Consider the following 22,677-nt stretch of genomic DNA (forward strand, 5'->3'; position numbering starts at 1 on the left):
ATATAGGAAGTCCTCATTTACTGACTGCCTTAGACAGTGACTGTTTGGAATTATGACAGTGATTAAAAAATAACTTTGTGACTAATGCCCGCATTTACAACCTTCTGAACATCTTTCTCTGAGTCACAGGTTTGCCATTACAGCATCATGTTATCCTGTACCTGCCCCTGGTTCTTTCTTTTTCCACTCCTCAAAGAGGGCAAAGATTCCCTAAACAATCTTTTCCTAAGCTCTTTTCTCCACAGTACTAAAAAGGTTCCTAAAAAGTGCTAATGGCAACAAATACATTTCTATGAACATAATTTGTTGATTAGAAATCTGAAACTGTCTGAAACTGGCAAAACTCTATTCAATTTCACACTAAAGGCTTTTGTTTTTGCTCCTAAGGAAAAGTTAAGTAAAATCCTAAGCACAGTCACGGCCACCAGATTTTCAATTATCAAATTGTTCACTTAATCACCGAGTCACCAAAATCAATTGCAGTCACTAACACAAGGACTATCTGTATTGATAGGAATAAGATATAGAATCAAATGGACTCCTCAGAATGGAAGCTTTGGGAAGTACTAAAATGGCTGCAGCTTTTCAGCACTGAAGAGTTCATTTTGAGGAATGGTAAAATTAGACAATATTGACCCAAGAAAACCATATTAGATTGGAAGCCATCTGAAATATATGTCACTTAAAATATACATTCATGTGTACACCACCCACCAATGAAAATAGTTCATGACAACCAAACCAGAAACAAGCAGATAGAAGGCTGAGTCACAATGCCTTCCTCTCAACAGTAGCTATGATTCTCTACCTCTGAAGTCCACTTTCTCCTTGGTAAATAGGTTGCTCTGAAAGGTTATACCAAACATCTCTACATAGAGCAGGTGTATATAGGAGGAAGCTGATATAATAGTTTAGAATTTCCTGAATTTCGTGTCTCTTATCACATGATTCTCACTTACCTTCAAGCAAACACTGAGTACAGGACGACTGTCAAATACCTGTTTGGAGAGAGAGGGGGTAAAGGTCCTTTTTAAATATAATATATTAAAATATATTATCTATAGTAAAATAATATAATGCTAGTTAAAAATACAACTACTATTACTACAGAACATGAATAGTACATACCACCACATTCCTTCCTAAATATCACATTGATACTACAGCATTTACGTGAAGGAGACAGATGTCTATTTATTTAATAAGCTGCCTGTCTCACATACATGACTCTGGGTAGCTAACAATTAAAACAGACCAAAACAATAAAAACAACAGAATAGCTTATCAAATAACAGCTGAGAACATTCATAAATACTCAGACATGAAATGGGCTTTCATACTATCAGTATATAAACATATTAACATACTAAAAGTCACTCTAACTAACTACAGCATAGTATAAAAGAATTTTTGTTTATCCTAAATCTTATTCAAAAATACAATCCCCACTGTAACACAAGAAAGGCTGCCAAACAATTATACCAAAACTGTAAATATCCCCCTATGCAAATAAATATGTGCATGTGATATATTAATAATGGTGGCAGAGGGAGGAAGGGAAGACAAACATTTCTTCAAAATTGAGAATGTTTTGTTTGTTAGTCAATAGTAGAGAAAGAAAATAATGACTATTTCAATAGAAATAGATTGAAAAAATAATGGGAATTTTAAAAAGGCAAAGAACATAGATAGTTTTAAAGATATGATATGCAAAGTAACTCCAGTTGTCTAACCAGAAAGTCAGCAATATGATCCTTCTAGGATAATCACATTCATATCACAGAGGGCGTTCACTCACCCGTATTCCAATGACTATATGAATGCATATGGTTAAAACACCTTACAACATCTAAATCTTGCAAGACCTATGTTCATTCTGCACATGATCTGCCTTGCTAAAACAAGATACTCAGAATACTTCTTGTAAGAGTAATGTATTCAGGATAAAAAGAAAGTTTCAACACAGTTCACCAGGTCCACAAAATAAGTCACTGTATAGCCACCTAGAGATGGGTGGTATATAAAATTAATAATACATTAAATATTTATATCTGAGTAATCTGTATCAACAGACAAAATATCATCATGATTTCATATACAAGAAACACTAATGTGAATGTTACCCACCTTGACCAAATTAACAAGGATGTGGAAATCACGTACAGCGAGGTTCCAGTGTAACAACTTTTGTAATTGGATCTATGGAATGCAGATAAATGACATTATTTGGGTATCATCCTGTAACTATTTAAGACAGAAAGGATTTCAATATATTGAACTTGACCCATTTATACAAATACTAACTTTCATCTCTCAGTTTCATACGGATGCATTTTTTAAATTCCATGTTCCTATTGCAAAGCTACATTCAAATTTCATTTTCAATAGTAAAACCTGGATTTAATGGAACCCCCCTCCCCTTCCCATACGCATGCAATGTAAATTGTCAGGAAGTCTGATTTTAAAAGACATTTTTCCTGCAAATGGTTTTCCTGAGATTTTACCACAACAATTCGTTAATTCAAAATTCTACAGCCATACAGAAATCATAATATAGGCAGGACTCCAAGTCATATTTCCTGCCATCCCACTCTTTCATGCACAAAAGCTGGGCAGAACTATCATCTGATTCCTATACAGTGACCTTTATTTATTGAAGATTGCTGAAGAAAGACAAGTATATGTTTGAGGCTGGGGGGACAGAAACCAGCTGTTCCCAGGTACAGATGGTTGTTATAGAAACATATCCCAGCTGCCCTTTTTAAGCACTTTTTAAATTCTGCTTTTATATCAAATATTCATTAATTTGGAAAGGTGGGAGGAAGAAACATTGAGTTTAAGTTCTTGAGAAGTCCCTGAAAAAATCAACTGTTGTGGGTTGCAGCTAAGAATTCCATAGTATCTGACTGGCCACCTTAATCTGGCAGGGTTGGATACTCCAGGCTCCATCAATTAAACAATGCCACCTATTGGGTGTTTAATTCCCAACAAGTACTTCCAAGTACTTTTGGGGAATTAAGTTTTTATGTGTGCCAAATGTGTGCCAAATACTAAGGCTACTTATGTTCCTTGTAATTCAAAATTCAGGTGGGTGTTTTCTGTCTCAATAATCTCTATGAAACATGTCAAAAGAATACATATTCCTTCCCCGAATGATGGCATAGTCATAGCAATTAGATTTTGCTAGAAACCCCAAGTTTTAGTTCATCACATTACCTCACTTGAATCTGATTTTCCAGCAGATAAGCTTCTTATCGAAGTCTCTAATTTAGTCATCATCACCCGGAAGAAAATGGGAAAAGTTTGTCTGGTTAAAAAAAAAGGATGAGGAAATATTAAATATATTCATCATACTCCTCACCATTATGACATTATTACTTTCTAACGCATATGTAGTATCTATCTTTCAGACAAGATTTATTTCTGGAGAACTGTCCAGTGAGGGGGAAAAAAAATCTCTTAAACTAGTTGTTGTAAGAAATGCAAAAAGCAAAATAGCCCAAAATAAAAATGAGACCATGTGGGTATTATCATTCAAAGTAAGAAAACTGAATCCAAACCAAGGAAGCAAAATGAAGCTAAGTGACCTAAGGAAATATGCTAAATTTTGTCAAGGATAGGCAAAATTATCCAGTATTCCGATTTTTCATATTGTAATTAGTTGTGTGTATTTCAACTTGCAATCATGGGTGGAGAAGCACTTAATTAAGTTATTGTATGAAATCGGTTAACAAATATATTGGCAGCTGTCTTTATTGTTAAGAATGATGGTGGCATATTGTTGACATTGCTCAATAACTTGGCATATGCAGTGTTTAGTATATCTAAAACATGAGAAAAGTCATAGTAGTGAATCTGCTGACTTTTGGAAAAGATATCCAAGGACCTAAGAAAATAAGTGAGAAGCCTGAAAAGTCTGAGTGCACATACAGGATCTCACAAAATGTATCATGAAATTGAAGCAACTTACTTTAGGAAAGATGAATAAATCTGAGCCACAGTCAATCACAAGAAAACAATCGTGCTAAGTGTCCAACTATTACGATAAGAGAGCTATACACTATTTCTCCCCAAATATGGTCTCTGAAAATTTGTCTTCTTAAAATATTTTAACTTTTATTTATTTAGGTAAGCCAACTTTGCACTTCTACTGCTTACAGAATGTCTTCTAAGTATATGAAACCAATGTAAGATCAAATACCACAACTAGCCCTGCAATGATACACTACTATAAAATGGTTCCATTCTGCTGCCATAGCTTGATCAGCTAAACCTTGCATCTTCTGGAAATATTCTATAAAGATGAATATAGCAATAGCAGTTAGATTTATATACTGCTTCATAGGGCTTTCAGCCCTCTCTAAGCAGTTTACAGAGTCAGCATATTGCCCCCACAGTCTGGGTCCTCATTTCACCCACCTCGGAAGGATGGAAGGCTGAGTCAACCTTGAGCCGGTGAGATTAGAACCGCTGAACTGCAGATAACAGTCTGCTGAAGTGGCCTGCAGTACTGCACCCTAACCACTGCGCCACCTTGGCTCTGAAACCAATACATCTTCTTAAATAGATAGCCTATATTCCAAATTTGGAATTTAATGGACCCTGGCATCTGTAAACGTCCTAGAGCCTGGTTTACCATAATAAGAATATTTAACCAACATACCGCAACAGAGGTTTTTGACCAAATAATGTGTAATTATTACCTGGTCAGTGTAGGGTAAGTAGAAGAGTATCCATCTTTAGAAGAACGAATTAGTTCTGGAACACCAGTGCTTGAAATGTCTTCTATCTCCTTCAAGATATCATGTGTATATTCCATATAAATACTGCAAAGAACAATTTTTCACAAAATTTTAGATGTCTCTTTTGAAAGACTGCATTCAACTTTTTTTCAACAGTAAGTTTTATCTGACATACATAAAAACATAAACCTGGTTTTCATTTCAACGGCAGACATGGTTATAAACATGCATTCTATTAAAATTTTAATTTATTAGAAATCAATCCATTTAACATTTCTTAATTATGGGAATAATTTATAGATAATCCTTGCTTAACAATGGTAATTGGACCATAATTTATGTTGCTAAGCAATGCAGTTGTGAAGTGTGATGTCACAGGACTGCATCATTTAGTGACAAACCTGGCATTCTCCATTGCCATCATTAAGCAAGGTTCATGAGTGGGTAAGTAAAGATCTCCTTGCAAGTTCCTGCTAGCTTCCAACAACTAAAGTCTGTAGGGAAGCCAATAGGAAGTTGCAAGTCCCAGGCGGCTCAAAGGCAGCTGGCAGGAAGGTAAGTAGCACATTCAGATGATTCAGGCCTACGGGTGGCTGCTGCTGGGCGTGAGAGGGTGTACCGGTGGCCAGCAAGGCATGGTGGGACAGCAACTGCCTGGTGGGAGTATGTGCAAGGACCAATAAGGCATGGCATGAGTGCAGTGGGGTTGGCTGCTGCCAGTTAAGGGACATAGTGGAGTCACTTGGGATCTTCTCTGCTGGCTTCTCCATTGACTTTGCTTGTGGGAAGCCAGCAGGAAAAGTTGAAAACTGTGATCACATGATCTCAGGGTGCTGCAACTGTCATAGGTGCAAACTGGTTGCCAAGCATCCAGATCACGATCACGCAATTGCAGGGATGCTGTAGGAGCCAAAACCTCAAGGACCTGTCATAAGTACCACTCTTTCAGCACCATCAGAACTTTGATCATTCACTGAATGAATGGTTGCTAAGTGAGGATTACCTGTATTAGCAACCTTTCACATTTCTTTTGTTCAATGGTATGTCATCAGAAAAAATGGCACTGTAGGAAACAAAGTTCTAATGATCAGTTCTGGCACCATACTGACATAAGGAATTCAGATTTATTTTGCCTTCCAACCAGAAAATGCAGGTTGTTTTTTTTTTTTTTAAACAAATAGAGGCCTAAGAAAGGGCATTTAACTCATGTTAGTTTTTTTGCTGAAAACTAGTATTGGCTGATAATAACAAAGCATGACACTATCAAATCTTATCAAATTGCCATGCTTTTCAGAAGAAAATTAAGAAAAAGGTGCTAGAAAGATCCTGCAGTTTATACTGCTAAAGTGTTTATTCTATGCAATTGGCAATGAGGTATTTTAAACATGGTTAAGGAAACTGCTTATTTGTTGGGTTGCCTTTGAAAAGAAGTGAATCACAACAGCACCAAAAGAAAAACAGTCTTACGTCAGTAAAGCATGGAGAGCATCATTAAATTGGGAGCCCTTCTGACGAGTTCCACTTGGCTGCATCCAAGATTGGCAAAGGAAACCTTTTGTCATGGAAACTGTCAAAGAACAAGAAAGAATGCTAGATATGGTTGCTCGCTATGATTTGTTCTGAGATAAATTATGTTTGCTAAATTTAATACAATATTGAGTTAACATCTTTATGACAATGATAAACCCAAAGCATCTCAGGTATTAGAAATTCAGCAACACTTACAGTCTTATCATGCTATATCTATTTTTCAACTAGATCCACCAATTATGAAGGAGGGAAACTGAACTTTACCAATTTTCAATTAAATTATTTTATTTATTTATTGAATTTATACTGCACCTATTATCAAGAATGATTTTCCACAGTGTCCATAACACATACTTCATGCCTCTTCTGTTGGAATTATAGGTGCCACAGTTACAAAATTCTCATAAATACAAAATAAATCCTTCCAAAATATTAATGTGCAATAGAAATAAAATAAAATTCCATATGTTACCTATTTCTTTGCTTTTTGGATTGGCCACAGATTTTTCAGCAATGACAAGCAGAAGCTGGGTAAGATTCAATGCACAGAAGATATTAGGAATGCTGTGCTGGAAATTCAGTAAATACTGGAAACTCTGACTGTAGGATACAGGAGAAAAAGGAAATGAAAATATAATTTGCTAGTAGACCTAAACATTATATTGAATTTTTCTTGTTCATAATTAGTTCCATAGTGCATTCCTGATTTTGTTTTTCTTTTAGCTTCTTTTGGAAGAGTGCATGAAAGAAAAATGTTTGTGAATTCTAGGTCTCTGATATACAGTATTGATAAATGTTAAGTCCTACCAAGTACTTCACATTTTGTGCAAAGTTGCATGATTCTTTTCTGGTACCTGAGTAGGTCCTCAAGAGGAAGCTCTCTATCTCCTGGCTTAAGTCTGCATGCAAGGATATGCAGACTTGCTTTTAGTAAGCCATGGTTCTCATGCTGAGAAAATCCATTCCTGGATGAAAAAAAAGAGCATCAATTATTTGTTGCTATAGTTAATACAGCAAGAACAAAAAGCATTTTCACAAGTTTGATTTGTCTTTTGTTTGAAGACACTTTGCGTATGCTCTCTAGAAAAGAAGCCAACATTAGTCTGGCAGCTCAGTTTGCTCACTGCCAGTCATAAAAACATTGATGTTGCTGTATGAAAAAGGCTCATCATAGTTTGTGCTATGGGTGGTCTGTTTCATGACATTCTATAAAGAAGATAAAAGGCCAATAATAAAATGTTAATTTATTCTCACCCTTATATTTGTAATTCCATATACTTACCAGGCAAACAGGAAGTGAAAAATTTGCAATAAGCGCTGATAACAGGATGACATTAATTGATGTTCCTGAATATTGACGCCTGGTCCATCAATCACACCATGGTTCTCTGTAATCAGCGTCTTAAGTAAAGAATATGTTACTGCATAAAAGGCTGTAGTGGGTTTACTTATGCCATGATGTAAAGAACACACTGTATGCCATTATAAGATAAATAATTTGTGTTCCAACCTGGAAGTAGTTGTGCATATTTTCTATGTGATTGCACAGTGGCTTTAAAAGTTCAGCAGCATACTCAATCACTTTTTGAGATGTACTTTGGCAAAGATGTGAAAATCCAGCATTTTTATTTCCTTTTCCCTGTAAAAAAATATATACAGGTTTATTATTTTGAAGTGCCTTTCCCCCCTCAGCAATCATACTTTAACACAGACTATTGGGGGCTAAAAACCTGATCACTCTTTCTGTGAAGAAATCAAAGAAACTGGGTATATACTGTATTTTTCGGAGTATAAGACGCACCAAGGTTTTGAAGAGGCAAAAAAAAAAGTAGGTAGGTAGATAGAGGGATAGAGAGGGAGAGAAAGAGAAATACAGTAGGTAGGTAGGGAGAGAGAGTAGTTAGGTAGAAAAGTAGATAAAGGGAGAGAGAGAGAGAGAGAGAGGGAGAGAGGGAGAGAGAGAGAAATACAGTAGATAGGTAGGGAGAGAGAGAGAGAGAGAGAGAGAGAGAGAGAGAGAGAGTAGGTAGGTAGGTAGATAGAGGGATAGAGAGAGAGAGAGAGAAATACATTAGGTAGGAAGGGAGAGAGAGAGAGAGAGAGAGTAGGTAGGTAGATGTTTCCAGATGTATTTATCCATGTGTTGGAGAAGGAAATCGCTGACAACCTGCAGCACCTAAGACTTGTTTCTGCTGGCACAACACTTGATCAATGTAATTCTCATTCAATCACTCTAACTAAAGAGCTTTCCGAAAGGAAAATTTTTTTTTTGCACTCTGCAAATCTCCCCAAAACAGCCAATTTTTCGTGAAAACAGGCCCTTTTTTTTTTCAAATAAGAGGCATGAATAGCGGGGGACGGAGGGGGGGCTTGCAGAGTGCTCCGGGGAGGGGGGAAGCAAGCAAAAAATAGCCCATTTTTCATCAAAGAAATTGCATGCATAGCCTTATGGAGGCTTATAAAATGCTACAGGGGCCTGGGGGGCAAAAAACGGCCCATTTTTTGCTCATTTCTGCCCTCCCCAGCACCCAGGAGTTCTTTGAAATACTCCATAAGGATATGCATGGCCATTTTGGTGAAGTGGGTGGGGCTTCGGGAGGTAAAAAAATGCTGTATTTGATGTATAAGACGCACCCAGATTTTCAGCCTCTTTTGTGAGGAAAAAAGGTGCGTCTTATACTCCGAAAAATACGGTAACTGTGGTAAAAATAACTGAAGAAACTGGCACTTGGCATCTATCTGAAAGGTCAAGATTTATATTCTCTAGTTCCAGAATGCAGGAAATAGATTGTGACTGAATATTAGAAAAACTTCCTAGTACACTAGTTCAACAGTGGAACCAAAAACCCAATGAAGGTATGGGCCCTGTGCTTTGAAAGTGTTCAAGTGAAAGCTAGATATATGAGAGTGGTTTCATCTGGAAGCCACCATCGATCAGGAAATTGGACTTGGTGGTCTAGATAACTTTTCCCAGCCCTATGATTCCAAAGTCTGTCCCAAACATAATGTTGTTTGAAATATGAATCTGATGCAGCAAAGAGTTATTGCAAAGTTGAGCATATCGTTGCGTACAAAGACAACCAGATCACTGAATCTTGTCGGAAGAGCATCACCTTAGAACAAATATGGCTTACACTCAAAGCAAGTATGGTTTAATAAACAGTTAATTCAGGAGGAAATTAAAGTGCAGGAATTAGATGAATGTACACTAATGCATATAATAATTTCAAACAATAATTATAATGTAAGAAACAAAAAATTCATTTACTTTGATTTTCTTTTTATTCATTTTAAACAGTATATCTCCGATGTCCCAATTCATCATTGCTTGTTTCTGCTTTCTAAAAATGTATTTATTAGATTTCTATTTTGCCTTTATTATTTTTTTATAAATAAGTCAAGGTGGCAAACATATATAATAGAAAAGGGGGGACAGAGAGGGAGTGGGAGAGGGAGGAGGAAGAGAGGGAGGAGGAAGAGAGGGAGTGGGGAGAGAGAGGGAGGATGAGAGAAATTCAGCTGGCTTTCTTGCTTAGGGCCGAAGTAGAGCTTAGTCTCCTGGTTTCTAACCTGGTGTTTTAACCACTAAACCAAACTGGCTCTCCGTTTAATTTAAACAAAGTTCTTCTTTAAATGAATTTCTTAAGATTCTGTTGCTTAAAAAGCTACAATGCCTTATTCACATGATGCATACCTTTATGAAAGGGAGTCTCCTTGCAGGAGCTGGTATTAACATATGTTCCATTTTCCGGTACAAATCTTCTAAAAGGAACAAGAGCTCAGTTGGCTCTAACTGAACTACTTCACGAATCTAGTATTTTAAAGGAAGAATACAGTATTATTCCAGTGATCATAGTAAGTCATATGTTTAGTATACTATACATGTACTGAATTTAGGTTTTTCAGGAAGCTGAACAAAGTTGTTAAAATGCTAAAGAGAAAAAGGGCAAGTGTTTGCAATTCTCTTATGAAAGGCAACAGGATCAACTAATTATATTGATGATAGGCAGGCATATTGAACACTGCAGCAAATAGTCTTAATGTATCATCCACTCTTCTTCCTATGAAGACTGATCAGCTAGTTTGTCAGTGACTTACTTCTAAAAACTCAGAGAGAAACTGCCAATAAAGCTCAGGAACTGAAAAAACCTGTAGATGAGTTTCACCATCCAGAATTAGAGCTACGTTTACAGCACAGAACTTGGTATATAGAAAGAATCTGTACAAAAACATTCTAACAAGATATGTAAGCTATGCCTGATGCTTATTGTGAATAGTGTCTACACAACGTCCCTGTATTATAATCAAGATGACTTTGCTTAATACATAATTTTACTTGATTATGATTGTCATACTGATATGCCATACTTATACATTGGAAAGCTTAAATTCAGGAACCCCACATTAATACTTGCACAGCAGCTGAATAATGTTAACTCTGATGTAAAGTCCCAGTGTAAAGTAAACTGGATTACTGAACGTCCATATTCCGGGGGAAAAAATATCTGACCCGACATAAAAATTAGTGGGTTTCAATGCCACCCACCAGTGATGGAAAACTCTGAATAGGATTTGCACCTTGCAGGGCATCTGTCAAGGTTCTCTGTTTAAATGGGGGAAGAGTATCCTCTCCTGAATGTGACGGTGGTGCTCCTCACCAGGCACTGGATCATATAGTGACTGGCTGCCATTTTAAGGCTTATACAGGAGGAAAAGCAGATTTTTGCCAATTAATAAATACTGTGCTTAATTGGATAAATGGCCTAGATATCAATATATGGAAACTTACTCCATTCCCATCAAACAACATATTTTAAAATATAACCCATAACATATATAACTTCTTGAATTGTTTATACCATACAAAATTGACTATATATTTCCATCATATGTGTATCATAGTATTGTGGTTCCTTTTTATGTATTTTTCCTATTGTTGTCCATGTACTCTATGTTATGTGCAAAATTAATAAATAAATGCTCAATAACAACTGAAATACTGATTTTAACTTAGAAAACTGTTTTGCCCATGATTCTTCATCCTGAAGTTAACGATCCACCATCGTACTAGTCTACTTACCTTTGTGTGCATCTCTGAGTCCAAAACAGATTTGGTCAGCAGTCCACAATGAAGGATGGTAAAAACTTCCAAATCTAATTCACGGAAGTATGCACTGTAATTCTGCAGCTGTATTAAAGGAGTTGCGGGATCTTTTTCTGGAGAGCTCTAAAGAGAAGAATATAAACCCCTTCAAAATGATATAAACTAAGAGCTGGCAATCAGCTACAAAAGTAGCACTATATTTCAGTTGATTCTTAATGGCATTTGATACTGTGTGCATGCTGGTTGTGCAAATTCTGCTTTGTTAACTTTGTAGCTCTGGTAGAAAGATATAGCTGTACCCTATGCAGAATTTAATGTTTCTTCAATAATCACTAAAGATGTTCTGATCAAATGAACTGAATGGAGAAAAAAAATCAAAGACTGAGAACTTTTCAGCTAGTCTTTGATTTTCATCACTGGGATGATCTATATTGTGTGCATATCCAAATGAATAAATAAGATTAAACTATGTGTAATGATTCAGTTTCAAAACTTCAGGCAAATGATCAACATAGTGGTTACTATGAATCAGAAAGTATATTACTCCCATTTCTATCCAATCTCAATACTAACTGAAAAGATCCTATTACTCCACTTTGCTTGTCCAACAAAAGTTTCTTGGAAAAGGATCAAAAATTGGCTGGAGGCAATAACAGGGGTTAAAATAGAATGAAAACCTGAAGGTTTTTTTTAATTAGGAATAATGTCTGCGAAATAAAAAAAAAGAAATCCAGTATTTAATACTACATATAATTACAATGGCAAGGATTGCCTTTGCCCAGAAATGGAAAAACAAATGAACTCCAAGCGAAGATGAAATAATAAGAAAGGTTATGGATTATGCTGAAATGGACAAACTAACTAAAGAAATCCAGGGAAAAGAAGAATCAGAATTCTACCAGATATGGGATAAATGGTATAGGTGGATGGAGGAAAGAAACAAGAATCAATGAAGAAATACAACAAATCTCAAAAATAATAGTTATGAGTAAAATAAGAGGGTTAAGAATGGTGAAATCCAAATGAAATACAATAGAAGGGGAAATAATATAAGGTGAGCGATATCGATTGATAATTGCTATTAGAAAGAACAGGAAGGTCCTGTTCGTATTGTATTGTGTAAATGTGGTGTACGTCTAAGTTTTGTGTGTGTGTATTTTACATGCTTGTAAATAAATAAATAAATACAAAGTTTCTTGAACAAATTTTTGCAGATCTTCTGGCTTATTATATTTTCATAAAAGATAAAAAACAATAATGGATATATTTAACCTGAGACTTCTAGAAGGATTCCAAGTTTATAAACTTAATGTATTTTCAATAGGATACATACAGATTTCTCTTGTTGACTTGTCTCAGCTTCAGCTTGAATTATTTCCAAGTTCTCATCTACTTGTGAATTATCTCCAAAGCTTTTTTTGCTGCTATCTGATTTTAGTCTTTTTTGTCCTAAAACAAAGGAAAGCCAGTTTCATTGCTGATTAAAATAAATAGAAAACCTCTAAGAGAAAGATATATTATACTATATTTGAAGTCTAACCCCTTGCATCAACACCAGTTTACCAGATTTCACATGTTTCAAATGAAGTCTGCTAAATGTAACTTTTGAGTGAAACACAACTTGGGGGAGGGGGGAGATTTATATTACATTATATTACATTTCTGGAGCTACTTTGAGTCATGGAAGAACAGAAGTAAATTAAATTAAATTAGCTTGACTGACCTCTTAAAGCAGATTATTTAGTATTGCCACTATTAACAAACTGTAATATTGTATAATAAATCTTTAATACAAGAAGAATTTAAGAATAATTCTTGCTCAGCCATTACGTTTCTTCTCAATTTTTTACATTTTATCCAAAACAACAGTTTAATGAATTGCATATGATACCTTTGTTCTTTTTTTTACTAACAGAAATGGTATTGAAAGCAGGTGCAGCTTCCAAGGTCTCAGAATCAAAGTTAGCAAGAGGAGGAATATATCCAGGGCTTGCTGAAAAACCAGAAGAAAACAATCCAAGTAAGCTGATTAAGTTTCTTATACAGATAATCTTTGACTTATTACCACAATTGAGACCAAAATTTCCATTGCTAAACAAGATGGTTGTTAAGTGAATTGTGCCTTATTTATGACCTTTTTTGCCATGATTAAGTGAATAACTGCGGTTGTTAAGTGAATCTGCCTTCCCCTATTGATTTTGCTTGTTAGAAATCAGGGAAGATCACGTGATCCCAGGATGCTGCAACCATAGTAAATATGCCAGTTGCAAAGTGCCTGAATTTTGATCACATTACTGCCAGGATGCTCTAAGAGTGATGACCAGTCATCAGCCACTTTTTTCACTGCCCTTCTAACTTCAAAGAGCTGCCAAACAAATGGTTTTAAGTCAAGAAATTCCTACACAGGTAATCCTTGCACTACAATGGCAATTGGAATGGATAGCTTTTGTTAACTGTCACATGGCTGTGTGACATAACAACAATCCCAGTTGTCATCATAACCTCAAGATGCATGGGTTAAGTGGAAAGCAACAAGAGTCCATGTCAGGAACCCAGGGATGCTGTGGGGGATGCTTGAGGGGAAGCCAGCAGGGAAGGTTGCAAAAAGCAATTGTGTGACTGCAGGGTGCTGCAGGTATCATCGTTACCAAACAGCTGAACTGCAATCACATGACTGTAAGGGTGATGTAGCAGAGGGTACTTTGTAAGTACCACTCATTCATCAATGTCACAACTTTGAACAGATGCTGAACAAGTCGTCATATGCAAGGAGTATAATACGTAGCTCTTATACATATATTGCATTTGATTGAAAATATTAATCACTTACACCTTTTCCAGAGACTACTTGCAATATTTAAAACATATACGTATTTATCGGCGTATAACACGCAGTTTTAAAACTAAAATTGCAAGCTTAAACCCTGCCTGCGTGTTATACGCCGATACTGCGTGTTATACGCCGATAAATACGGGTCCAACGCCGGGTCCACTGTTCCCTCTAAGGTGGCAAGAAACCCCCGCGCAGAGGTTTCTAACTCCCGCGCAGAGGTTTCTTTCAAAGCAAACGTGGGGAAGTCCTTTGCAGGCAGCTAGAACTGGCTGCCTGCAAAGGACCTTCCCAAACTTGTTTCAGCGGCAGCTCTCAGCCTGGCGGCAGCGTCACACAAACTGTGGAAGGAGGGGGAGGAGGAGGGAACCAAAGAGAGCTTTTACCGAGTCTGCGCCCCACAGCCAGGACCGTCCTGGCGCCTCCAGCCGCGTTTCTTCCTGCAAAGCCCTTCGGGCAACCCGAGAGTTCCGCTTGACGCCAGAAGGGCTTTGCAGGAAGAAACGCCGCGTTTTCTGGGAATTCTGGGAGTTGAAGTCCAGACATCTTCAAGTTGACAAGGTTGAGAAACACTGCACTAGATTGCCGCAACTACAACTCTCAGAATTCCCAGTCAGTCTCGAAAATAGAACCAACTTCATAACACGTTATTCTATATTGTTAATTGTGATCCAAAGTCTTAGGTTTAGTGACGGTTCAGAAAAGGTGTTTCATTGGCTTGCCTAGAAGAGACCCCGCTGGCCGCTGAAACAATTGTGGCAGAGATTTCGCCATTGAGAAGACTTAAGTTGAAAGCCGGGCGAATTCATTGAAAAAGGCCGAAGCGGGAAAAGCGGCGCTTCCAAAAGGCGAGGGGAGAAAACCTTGTTCTCTAGGCAACTAGGAAGACTCGGGTCAAAACTCGCGAGAATTACCCAACCACTCGATCTCCAGTATAGTACTCTCTGGTCTGAGAATAATCAGAACGGGTGGGCGGGGAGTCACAGACGGAACTACATTTCCCAGCGGCCTCTTGAAAAAATAGCCTCCCGCTTTTTCCGAGCGCATTCGCGTTCCCTACGGCGCGGCGGTTGAACCTGGGCCGCTCTGGGAAAGCGGTCGCGATGGCTGGCTGCAATGTTAATGCGGCTTCTCCCCCAATCGAGTTGACTCCGCTTATCCGGAAACTTCGTAAGTGGTTGGTTTGTCTGCACCGATAGCCCGTGTGCCTACTCAGAGGCTGGGGTTTTTTTGTTTTTTGTTTTGATTTTGGATTCCTAAAAGTTGATAATGGCTTTGCTTTGGGGATGAAAAAAAGTAACCCCAAACCACTGCTTAACTGCACAAAACATCCCAAACCAGGATTCTCAGGATGTACAAACCCCAGTGTGAATCTGTTTATTGCACGCAGAAAAGTAGCATATTCCGCCCCTATTTCTCTACTTTTGGTTTTGAGTTTGGTAGATTCTCAATACGACCCCTTTTCAAAGTCGCATCTATTTTTATACGTATTGATTGATTGGTGACTGTGTCATCCCATCAGTGTCAACTCTTAACGATCACGCATAATAAATAAATGTTCTTCACAATCTATACAAAGGGAATACCAAAAAGAGGAAAAATTGATAAAGAGGGTAGGTATGTTAACATTGTTGCAGCAGAACTGCACAAAACTGGCTAGAATGTAGTAAAAGGAGATGGAGTGGAAAACTAAAAAGGAATATTGACACCGTCAGGAAATGGAAAGAATGCAAGTGACAAAAACAGTAATAGAAGCTTTTAACAATAAAGATTATTATTCCTGATATTAAAAGAAGAAGAAAAATGCTTAGAAGAATAGATTATATGAGATCATGATTGAAAGATAATGAACAGTCACATGCCTTGTCCTCCCTAAGAAAGTATCCTAAATTTTCAGTGTGCTGTTTTAACAAAATCAATTCACTGGCTAATTTTGAATATGTGTGTGGTATCACATGTACAAGAATATAGATATGAGGAGGCACAGTCTCTAATAATCCAACATAGATACAGAAGCTCATTGGGTAATTTTGGACCAATCACTCTCTCTCAGCCCTAGACTAGGAAGTTAAAAACATCTGCCTGTCACCTGCACTGTGCTAAATTATGGTCTGTAATGTACAGGGAAGAAATTGTTTACTCCGCCGCAGATTGTTTGGAATTTATAAAATGTGTGTGTGTGTGTGTGTGTGTGTGTGTGTATATATATATATATATATATATATATATATATATATATATATATATATATATATATATATATATATGTAAAAAATAACTCTTTTTTTGCAATATTTCCCCCCTTTTTAAAAAAATAAACAGGTCACGAGCTGTGTGAAATTAGAGAAAGAGCGCTTAAGAATATTTTATCTAAATTAAACCATAATTTGATTACGTATGACGATTTGGTTCAAGAAAAGCTACTATTTATCAGTCTTTTAGAATGGTTCAACTTTCCTGTAGTACCAATGAAGTCATTTATTTTTAATGAAAAAAATTTTTACTCAAATTTTTGTGTTAAAATGGGGGATGCGTGTTATACGCCGGTGCGTGTTATACGCCGATAAATACGGGTATCTCTTGATCATCATATTGTTTGTTTGTTTGTTTATTGGATTTATATGCCACCCTTCTCCCAAAGGACTCAGGGTGGCGTACAACATAAAAAAACCCCACATATTACAAAAGTTAAAAAGGAAATTAGATAGAGTATCCAAAAACAAACCTAATTAATATTAACAATAACGTTTTAAAAATTAGATTAAAATTAACAATTAAATCAATCATTTATTTTATTTTGTTCAGGCCAGGCCGGCTTGCTGGAAAAGCCAACTTTTTAGGGCACGTCAGAAGGACCAGAGGTCGGGGATTATGTAAAGCTCCGGGGGCAGCTCATTCCAGAGGGAAGGCACTCTCACAGAGAAGGCTCTCCCCCTGGGGGTCACTAGCTGACACTGCCTGGCCGACGGCACCCTGAGGAGGCAAATTCTGTGGGATCGCCAGTGTGACATATTTAACACATGAATCCACATATATATATTTTCTATATAGGGATTTTACATTCAATCAACTAGCACTAAGAAAATTAGAATAGTACTTTTTTACATTTATTCTTTTGAGTTTAAGTTTTCTATTGTCTTAAAACAACCTGCATACATCGGATGTTATTTCTGCCTACCCCTTTCTTACACCTTTATTTCATGCAAGATTACCTGCTAAGCATTTTTCCAGAGTACACTGTAGCTCCGTAATGTTCTGTAACCGAGTCAAAACTTTTCCTTTTATATTAGCGTCTTCTTCTCGGCAGAAAGCATTTACAACCTTGAGAGACAAATTCGTAAGATCAGATTAGAGACTTTTCTTACCATCTGCTACCAATTTTTTTTGACAGTTCCCAAACTGTTATGATTTTTCAATATACTGTATAAGAAATACTATTCTTCAAACCTTAACTCAGTTTCAAATATTGACCCTGGTGAAAATTAGTTGATTAAAATATTTAGTATGAAGGAATGATTGTTATTTCTAGCCTTAGCTATATATGTATGGCTGTGATTCTTGTATTGGTTTTCTATTGGTACACAATGCCCAAATTCATAAATTACGACTTAGGCATTCCTATAAATCCTTTAACAAACAAGAGAAATAAATAAAACAGGCCTGTCAATATCTTAAGTAATAAATTATTGATATTCATCTGTAAATTCCATCCACCAACAGGACAATTTCCAGTCTTAAGAATTCTCTATTTCCCACCTACCCCCCCCCCCGCTCAACTATTACATAACAGTAGTGAATTAAATAGTAGAGGTAGCCCTCGATTTACAACCATTTGTTTAGAGACTTAGGATCATTTTTCACACTCACAACCATTCCCCACTGTCATGTGTTCAAAATTCATGTGCTTGGCAACTGGCATGTATTTGTGGCAGTCACAATATCCTGTGGTCATGTAATTACCACTTGTAACCTTTGGCTTACAACCAGCAAAATCAAAAAGCCAGATTTGCAGAAAGCCAGATTTGCTTAACAACCATGATTCACTTAACTGCAGAGATTCACTTAATAACTGTGGCAAAAAGGTTGTAAAATGGGGCAAAACTCAGTTAACAACTGACTTACTTAACAACAGAAATTTTGGGCTCTATTGTGGTCATAAGTGAGGACTACCTCTAATCTAATATTTAAAATATTTTCCAAAATAGCATTAGCCATTTACAGCGGGAAAAAAAGGAAAGAGAAAGATAAGAAAATATTTTTCTACTTTTTCTGATACAATAGTGCTTATATGGAAAGTGTATGTAAGGAAGTGTATGTAAGGAAATTAATATTTGTATATGTACAAACGTAAGATGCAAATATTTGTATTCATGAACATGCAACCACAAGAGTAATTAGGAAAAAAATGCCATACTTAGCTATGCTAAGTCTCTCCATTTGGAAAAATCTCTCAAAGTGAAAGATTCTTATTATACATTAGGAAAGATTATGATTATCACAGACATGTGGCCTATTAATCAGGGGAGTGTCAGCACTATGAAAAACAGCATCCTCTGAAGCAATGCTTACCTCACGAAACCAGTTCACCGCATGAAATAAGAGAGAACAAAGGAACTCGCGTTCTTCCTTTGACAAGGACTCTATTTTTTCTGTCACCTCCAAGTTAGTCAGATATAAAGGACACACTGTAATAAAATACAATAAAATAAATTCACTCATAATTAAGCTCATTCGTTTAATTGTTGATATATCTTTTTCATACTTTTTCCTGGTATGAAGTTTGAATTAATGGTTTCTGTTTTGTTTCTGTTTCCTTTTCTCCCCACTTTCTAATGAGTAAGTTTTGTTTTCTGTTGGCTGTTACAACCCTGTTGTAAACTGCTTGAAATTATGTTTCTAGCAGCATTATAGAAATATATTAAATAAACAAATATGCATTGTAGACTATATTTCAGTGTAGCAGATGGTAATGCTTAAACTTGATCTCCAGTTTTATCACTCATTCTTTTGCATTGATATCCCACCTATAATATTCCAAATAGAAGTGGGTTAAATTAGACAGAGGTCAACTGTCGACATCCTATACCTAATAAGGCATCAATGTCCTCCATACTCCCTTTATTCAGTTCTGACATGCAGAGCCTCAGCATTCGGAAGAAGGGCGACAAGCATACTGGAGACACTAGCCTGAGAGATGAAGAGAGAGAAACCTTGTGAAATGACGGTGGTGCTGAATATAGAAAAAAGCCTTCCTTTGGAACACATGCAATTTGGCCTGCAGAAGGACTGAATCTGCTTTGTGACTGGTCTCCAGAGTATTGCAGCTATGTTCCTAAGCTCTCAGTCAACAATCAAGCAATTGATAAGAGTACTTCTTCCAGAGCTGTGTAAGTCTCAAAATAATCAACTTAACGTGCGTTGTTGTTTACAAAAAGTGTAAGGAAACTTGACTGGTAAGAGAAAACCTGGCTGTCTGGAGGGACAGGGCAGGAGAAGTCAGAAATAGTTGTGTTAGGCTTAAAGCAGCAACCCGTCTCAAGTAATGTGAGATCCAGATAGGAAGTCATCATAACAATTTTATAAAGTTTTCAAAATGGAGCTAAAGGAAGATAATAATTCGTTGATATATATTGAATTACCAAGGGCCAAACTCCTACAGACTTCTGTAAAGTTTTCCTATCAGATAGGTTACCCACAATTTTTGGGAGGGAGAGCTGAAATGTAAGTTTACAAAAACTCCTTTCATTCAAGGCTCTGGAGATGGCAGAGATCAACTAGACTCTAGTCTCAGGAGATGAAACATTTGAGAACTACTTCCTCACATCAGCAAACCTCCACTTTTAAGATGCATGAAATGGGAATTGCAAGAATCTGATAAGAGGGGAAAATCTACCCACAAATTACAATATTTATCAAATGGTATCAATCAAACTACATTTAATTGAGAAATGCAATGCTTATGGCAAAAGAGGACAAAATCATGGCCTCTTTAGAGTAGCATTTCATATGAAAGTATAAAATGCTACTACCAATCAGTCTACACAACCAACCCAAAACTGGAACCCGCTTTTGGAAGGGGTACACAGTGATCCTTTGCATTACATTGCAATCCTTTCCCCTCCCAAATTTCCAATTTCCAAAACATTGAGCAAGATGACTATTGCTTTTTCTTCGTTCACTTAATATTTGGTAATTTTGATTTTCATAAGAGGATTTTCCATTAACACTCTTGTGCACCCTAGCTTTCCCCTGCCCAATCTGGTATCCTCCAAATGTGTTGAGACCACATTTTCCACACTACGCTGGATAGAAGGATCTAATTTAGATTCAGACAGCACCTGCTTCTAGAAAACTGGCCTAGCGCTTCAGCTGTGTAAAAAAAAGCAAGTAACTCTAACCTTTTGTCCTTGCTTTCCGCAGCTGTTACCTCCAGGTTCGTGGAAAAGCTCTGGGATAACAGGGGCAGCAAGTTAATAGCAATACCCTCCTGACTTTCACCATCTTCCAAGCCATATAGAGCTTTCACCGAAAATGGGAAAGTGCTGGAAAGAAACCAAATGTCAATAGTAAAGCTCAATATAAAAATACCAAATTTAATCATTTTTAGGAGAGATTATAATAGTTTTTGGAAATACCTATCCTCTATCTGGTGAAGATCTGTGACAAAATCGCTCTCAAAGTCTTGGACCACATAGTCCTTAATCCAGGCCTTAAGGGAAAAAGAGAAAAAAAAACCATTTCCACAGGCAAATTAATTGGAGCTGGAGAACAATGGAGATATTAGTTATTTTCTTCAGATTTATAATACTGAACGTGCTTTATTGTAAGTTTATATTATTCCAAATGGGAGTGCAAAGCACTCCTGCAAAAATTGCTGTAGTAATTTTTCACATGATAAAAGGTGAAAAATGTTAAATTATATCTAATCAATAGCTCTGCATGCTTCAAACATTTTTCAAAAGATTCCATGAGCTTGAAAAAAAGGAAACAAGCTGCTTTAAAAGTTGGCCATGGTTAAAGGTAAAGGCTCTAGGGGGCGCTGCTCATCTCCGTTTCAAAGTCGAAGAGCCTGCACTGTCCGAAGACATCTCTGTAGTCATGTGACCGGCATGACTAAATGCCAAATGCACACAGAACGCTGCTACGTTCCCACCAAAGATGGTTCCTATTTTTTCTACTTGCATTTTTTCATGCTTTCAAACTGCTAGGTTGGCAGAAACTGAGACAAGTAACGGCAGCTCACTCCATTACGTGGCACTAGGGATTCGAACCACTGAGCTGCCAACCTTCTGATCAACAAGCTCAGCGTCTTAGTCACTGAGCTACCTTGGCCATGGTCATGCAATATAATAAGGGAAAGGGTATAAGCCCAGAACTCTGTCTCTTACCAGAACCTGCAAATCCAGATTTCCTTTCTGAATTAAGTTGGCAAGTTCGTCATAGTACAAAGCCAAGGCATGAGGAACCTGTCCACAACAAGAGAATACAAGCTCCAGCAAAGTTGTAATCTGCAGAGGGAGAGGGAGAGGGAGAGAAAAAAAAGAAAGAAGAGTGCTTGGTTTTAGGCACATAAAGGTCAGGCGCAAATAACCAGGAATATTCATTGAGTTCAAAGCACAGAAGAGTTTGTTATTCCTATCTATACACAAGAATCTAGTCAACTAATGGTCAAAACTAAACGGGTGGACCAACGGAGGACCAACGACATTCACAGAGGGCTGGGTTTGGGTTTCTTGAGGCAAGGCAATGGCTCCAAACTGATGGTACATTTAACACCATCTTTCACCTCAGCCTGCACTGCTCTTTTCCTACAATGACATAGATTCAGACCACATACAGTGAGAAGCATTCTTCTCAAATAGCATTAGGCACATAGAAAATACTCTGTATAAGCATGTCTTTAGGTAGTTGCTTTCCAAGCAATCATAGTACATTGGACCCAGAAAAAAGAATAGGTTTTATTTTAAATATGACTATTTTATTTTAAAAAAACAGCTCTTTTTACTAACCCAATCTTTGTTAATTCAATAAGGAGTGCTATTTTAATAGTTCATTTTTAAAAAAGCTCTAAATAGGTCTACATTCCAAGTTAATTGCACTGCTAGTTTACATAGAAGTCTGCCCGGTATAAGTGTGGGAGGAGGGGGATATACAAAGGGAGTGAGGATTTACAAAAGGAGGGGCGGTTCCCAATTGTAACCAATTCCCTTACAACTGACCATAAAAGTAAATTTCATGTCAGACTAAGGTTGTTCTACCAATAGATCTATATTGCTGGACCTTTGATGCTCTCTGAGCTTGGTGGTTTTCTTGCAGATGTTTCATTACCAAACTAAATAATATCATCAATCCATCAGTTTCTCTATCCTTATCCACTGCCTTCTCTAATTGGCAGAATGAAGATTTACTGCAAGGAATTCCAGGATTTTACTGATGCCTAATGTAATAATATCAAAGGGAAATTGTGATGC

General features: G+C 37.0%; 1 protein-coding gene across 1 annotated transcript in view; it reads right to left on the reverse strand.

Annotated features, from left to right (window-relative positions):
- The window catches only part of FANCD2 (FA complementation group D2), a 47,174-nt gene that overhangs the window by 9,095 nt on the left and 15,402 nt on the right, over positions 1-22,677 (reverse strand). Inside the window, exons 21-39 of the mRNA XM_032209930.1 lie at positions 21,595-21,714; positions 20,842-20,915; positions 20,605-20,748; positions 19,293-19,393; positions 18,776-18,891; positions 17,419-17,527; positions 13,268-13,369; positions 12,710-12,825; positions 11,353-11,499; positions 9,967-10,083; positions 7,783-7,911; positions 7,555-7,673; positions 7,127-7,237; positions 6,745-6,872; positions 6,210-6,309; positions 4,704-4,826; positions 3,217-3,307; positions 2,128-2,199; positions 960-998 (exon numbers count right to left, since the gene is read on the reverse strand). Coding sequence (XP_032065821.1) covers positions 960-998; positions 2,128-2,199; positions 3,217-3,307; positions 4,704-4,826; positions 6,210-6,309; positions 6,745-6,872; positions 7,127-7,237; positions 7,555-7,673; positions 7,783-7,911; positions 9,967-10,083; positions 11,353-11,499; positions 12,710-12,825; positions 13,268-13,369; positions 17,419-17,527; positions 18,776-18,891; positions 19,293-19,393; positions 20,605-20,748; positions 20,842-20,915; positions 21,595-21,714 — 2,058 coding nt within the window. The remainder of the gene's footprint in view (positions 1-959; positions 999-2,127; positions 2,200-3,216; positions 3,308-4,703; positions 4,827-6,209; positions 6,310-6,744; positions 6,873-7,126; positions 7,238-7,554; positions 7,674-7,782; positions 7,912-9,966; positions 10,084-11,352; positions 11,500-12,709; positions 12,826-13,267; positions 13,370-17,418; positions 17,528-18,775; positions 18,892-19,292; positions 19,394-20,604; positions 20,749-20,841; positions 20,916-21,594; positions 21,715-22,677) is intronic.

This window comes from Thamnophis elegans, chromosome 2 (assembly GCF_009769535.1).
Source record: "Thamnophis elegans isolate rThaEle1 chromosome 2, rThaEle1.pri, whole genome shotgun sequence".
NCBI classification, from domain to species: domain Eukaryota; kingdom Metazoa; phylum Chordata; class Lepidosauria; order Squamata; family Colubridae; genus Thamnophis; species Thamnophis elegans.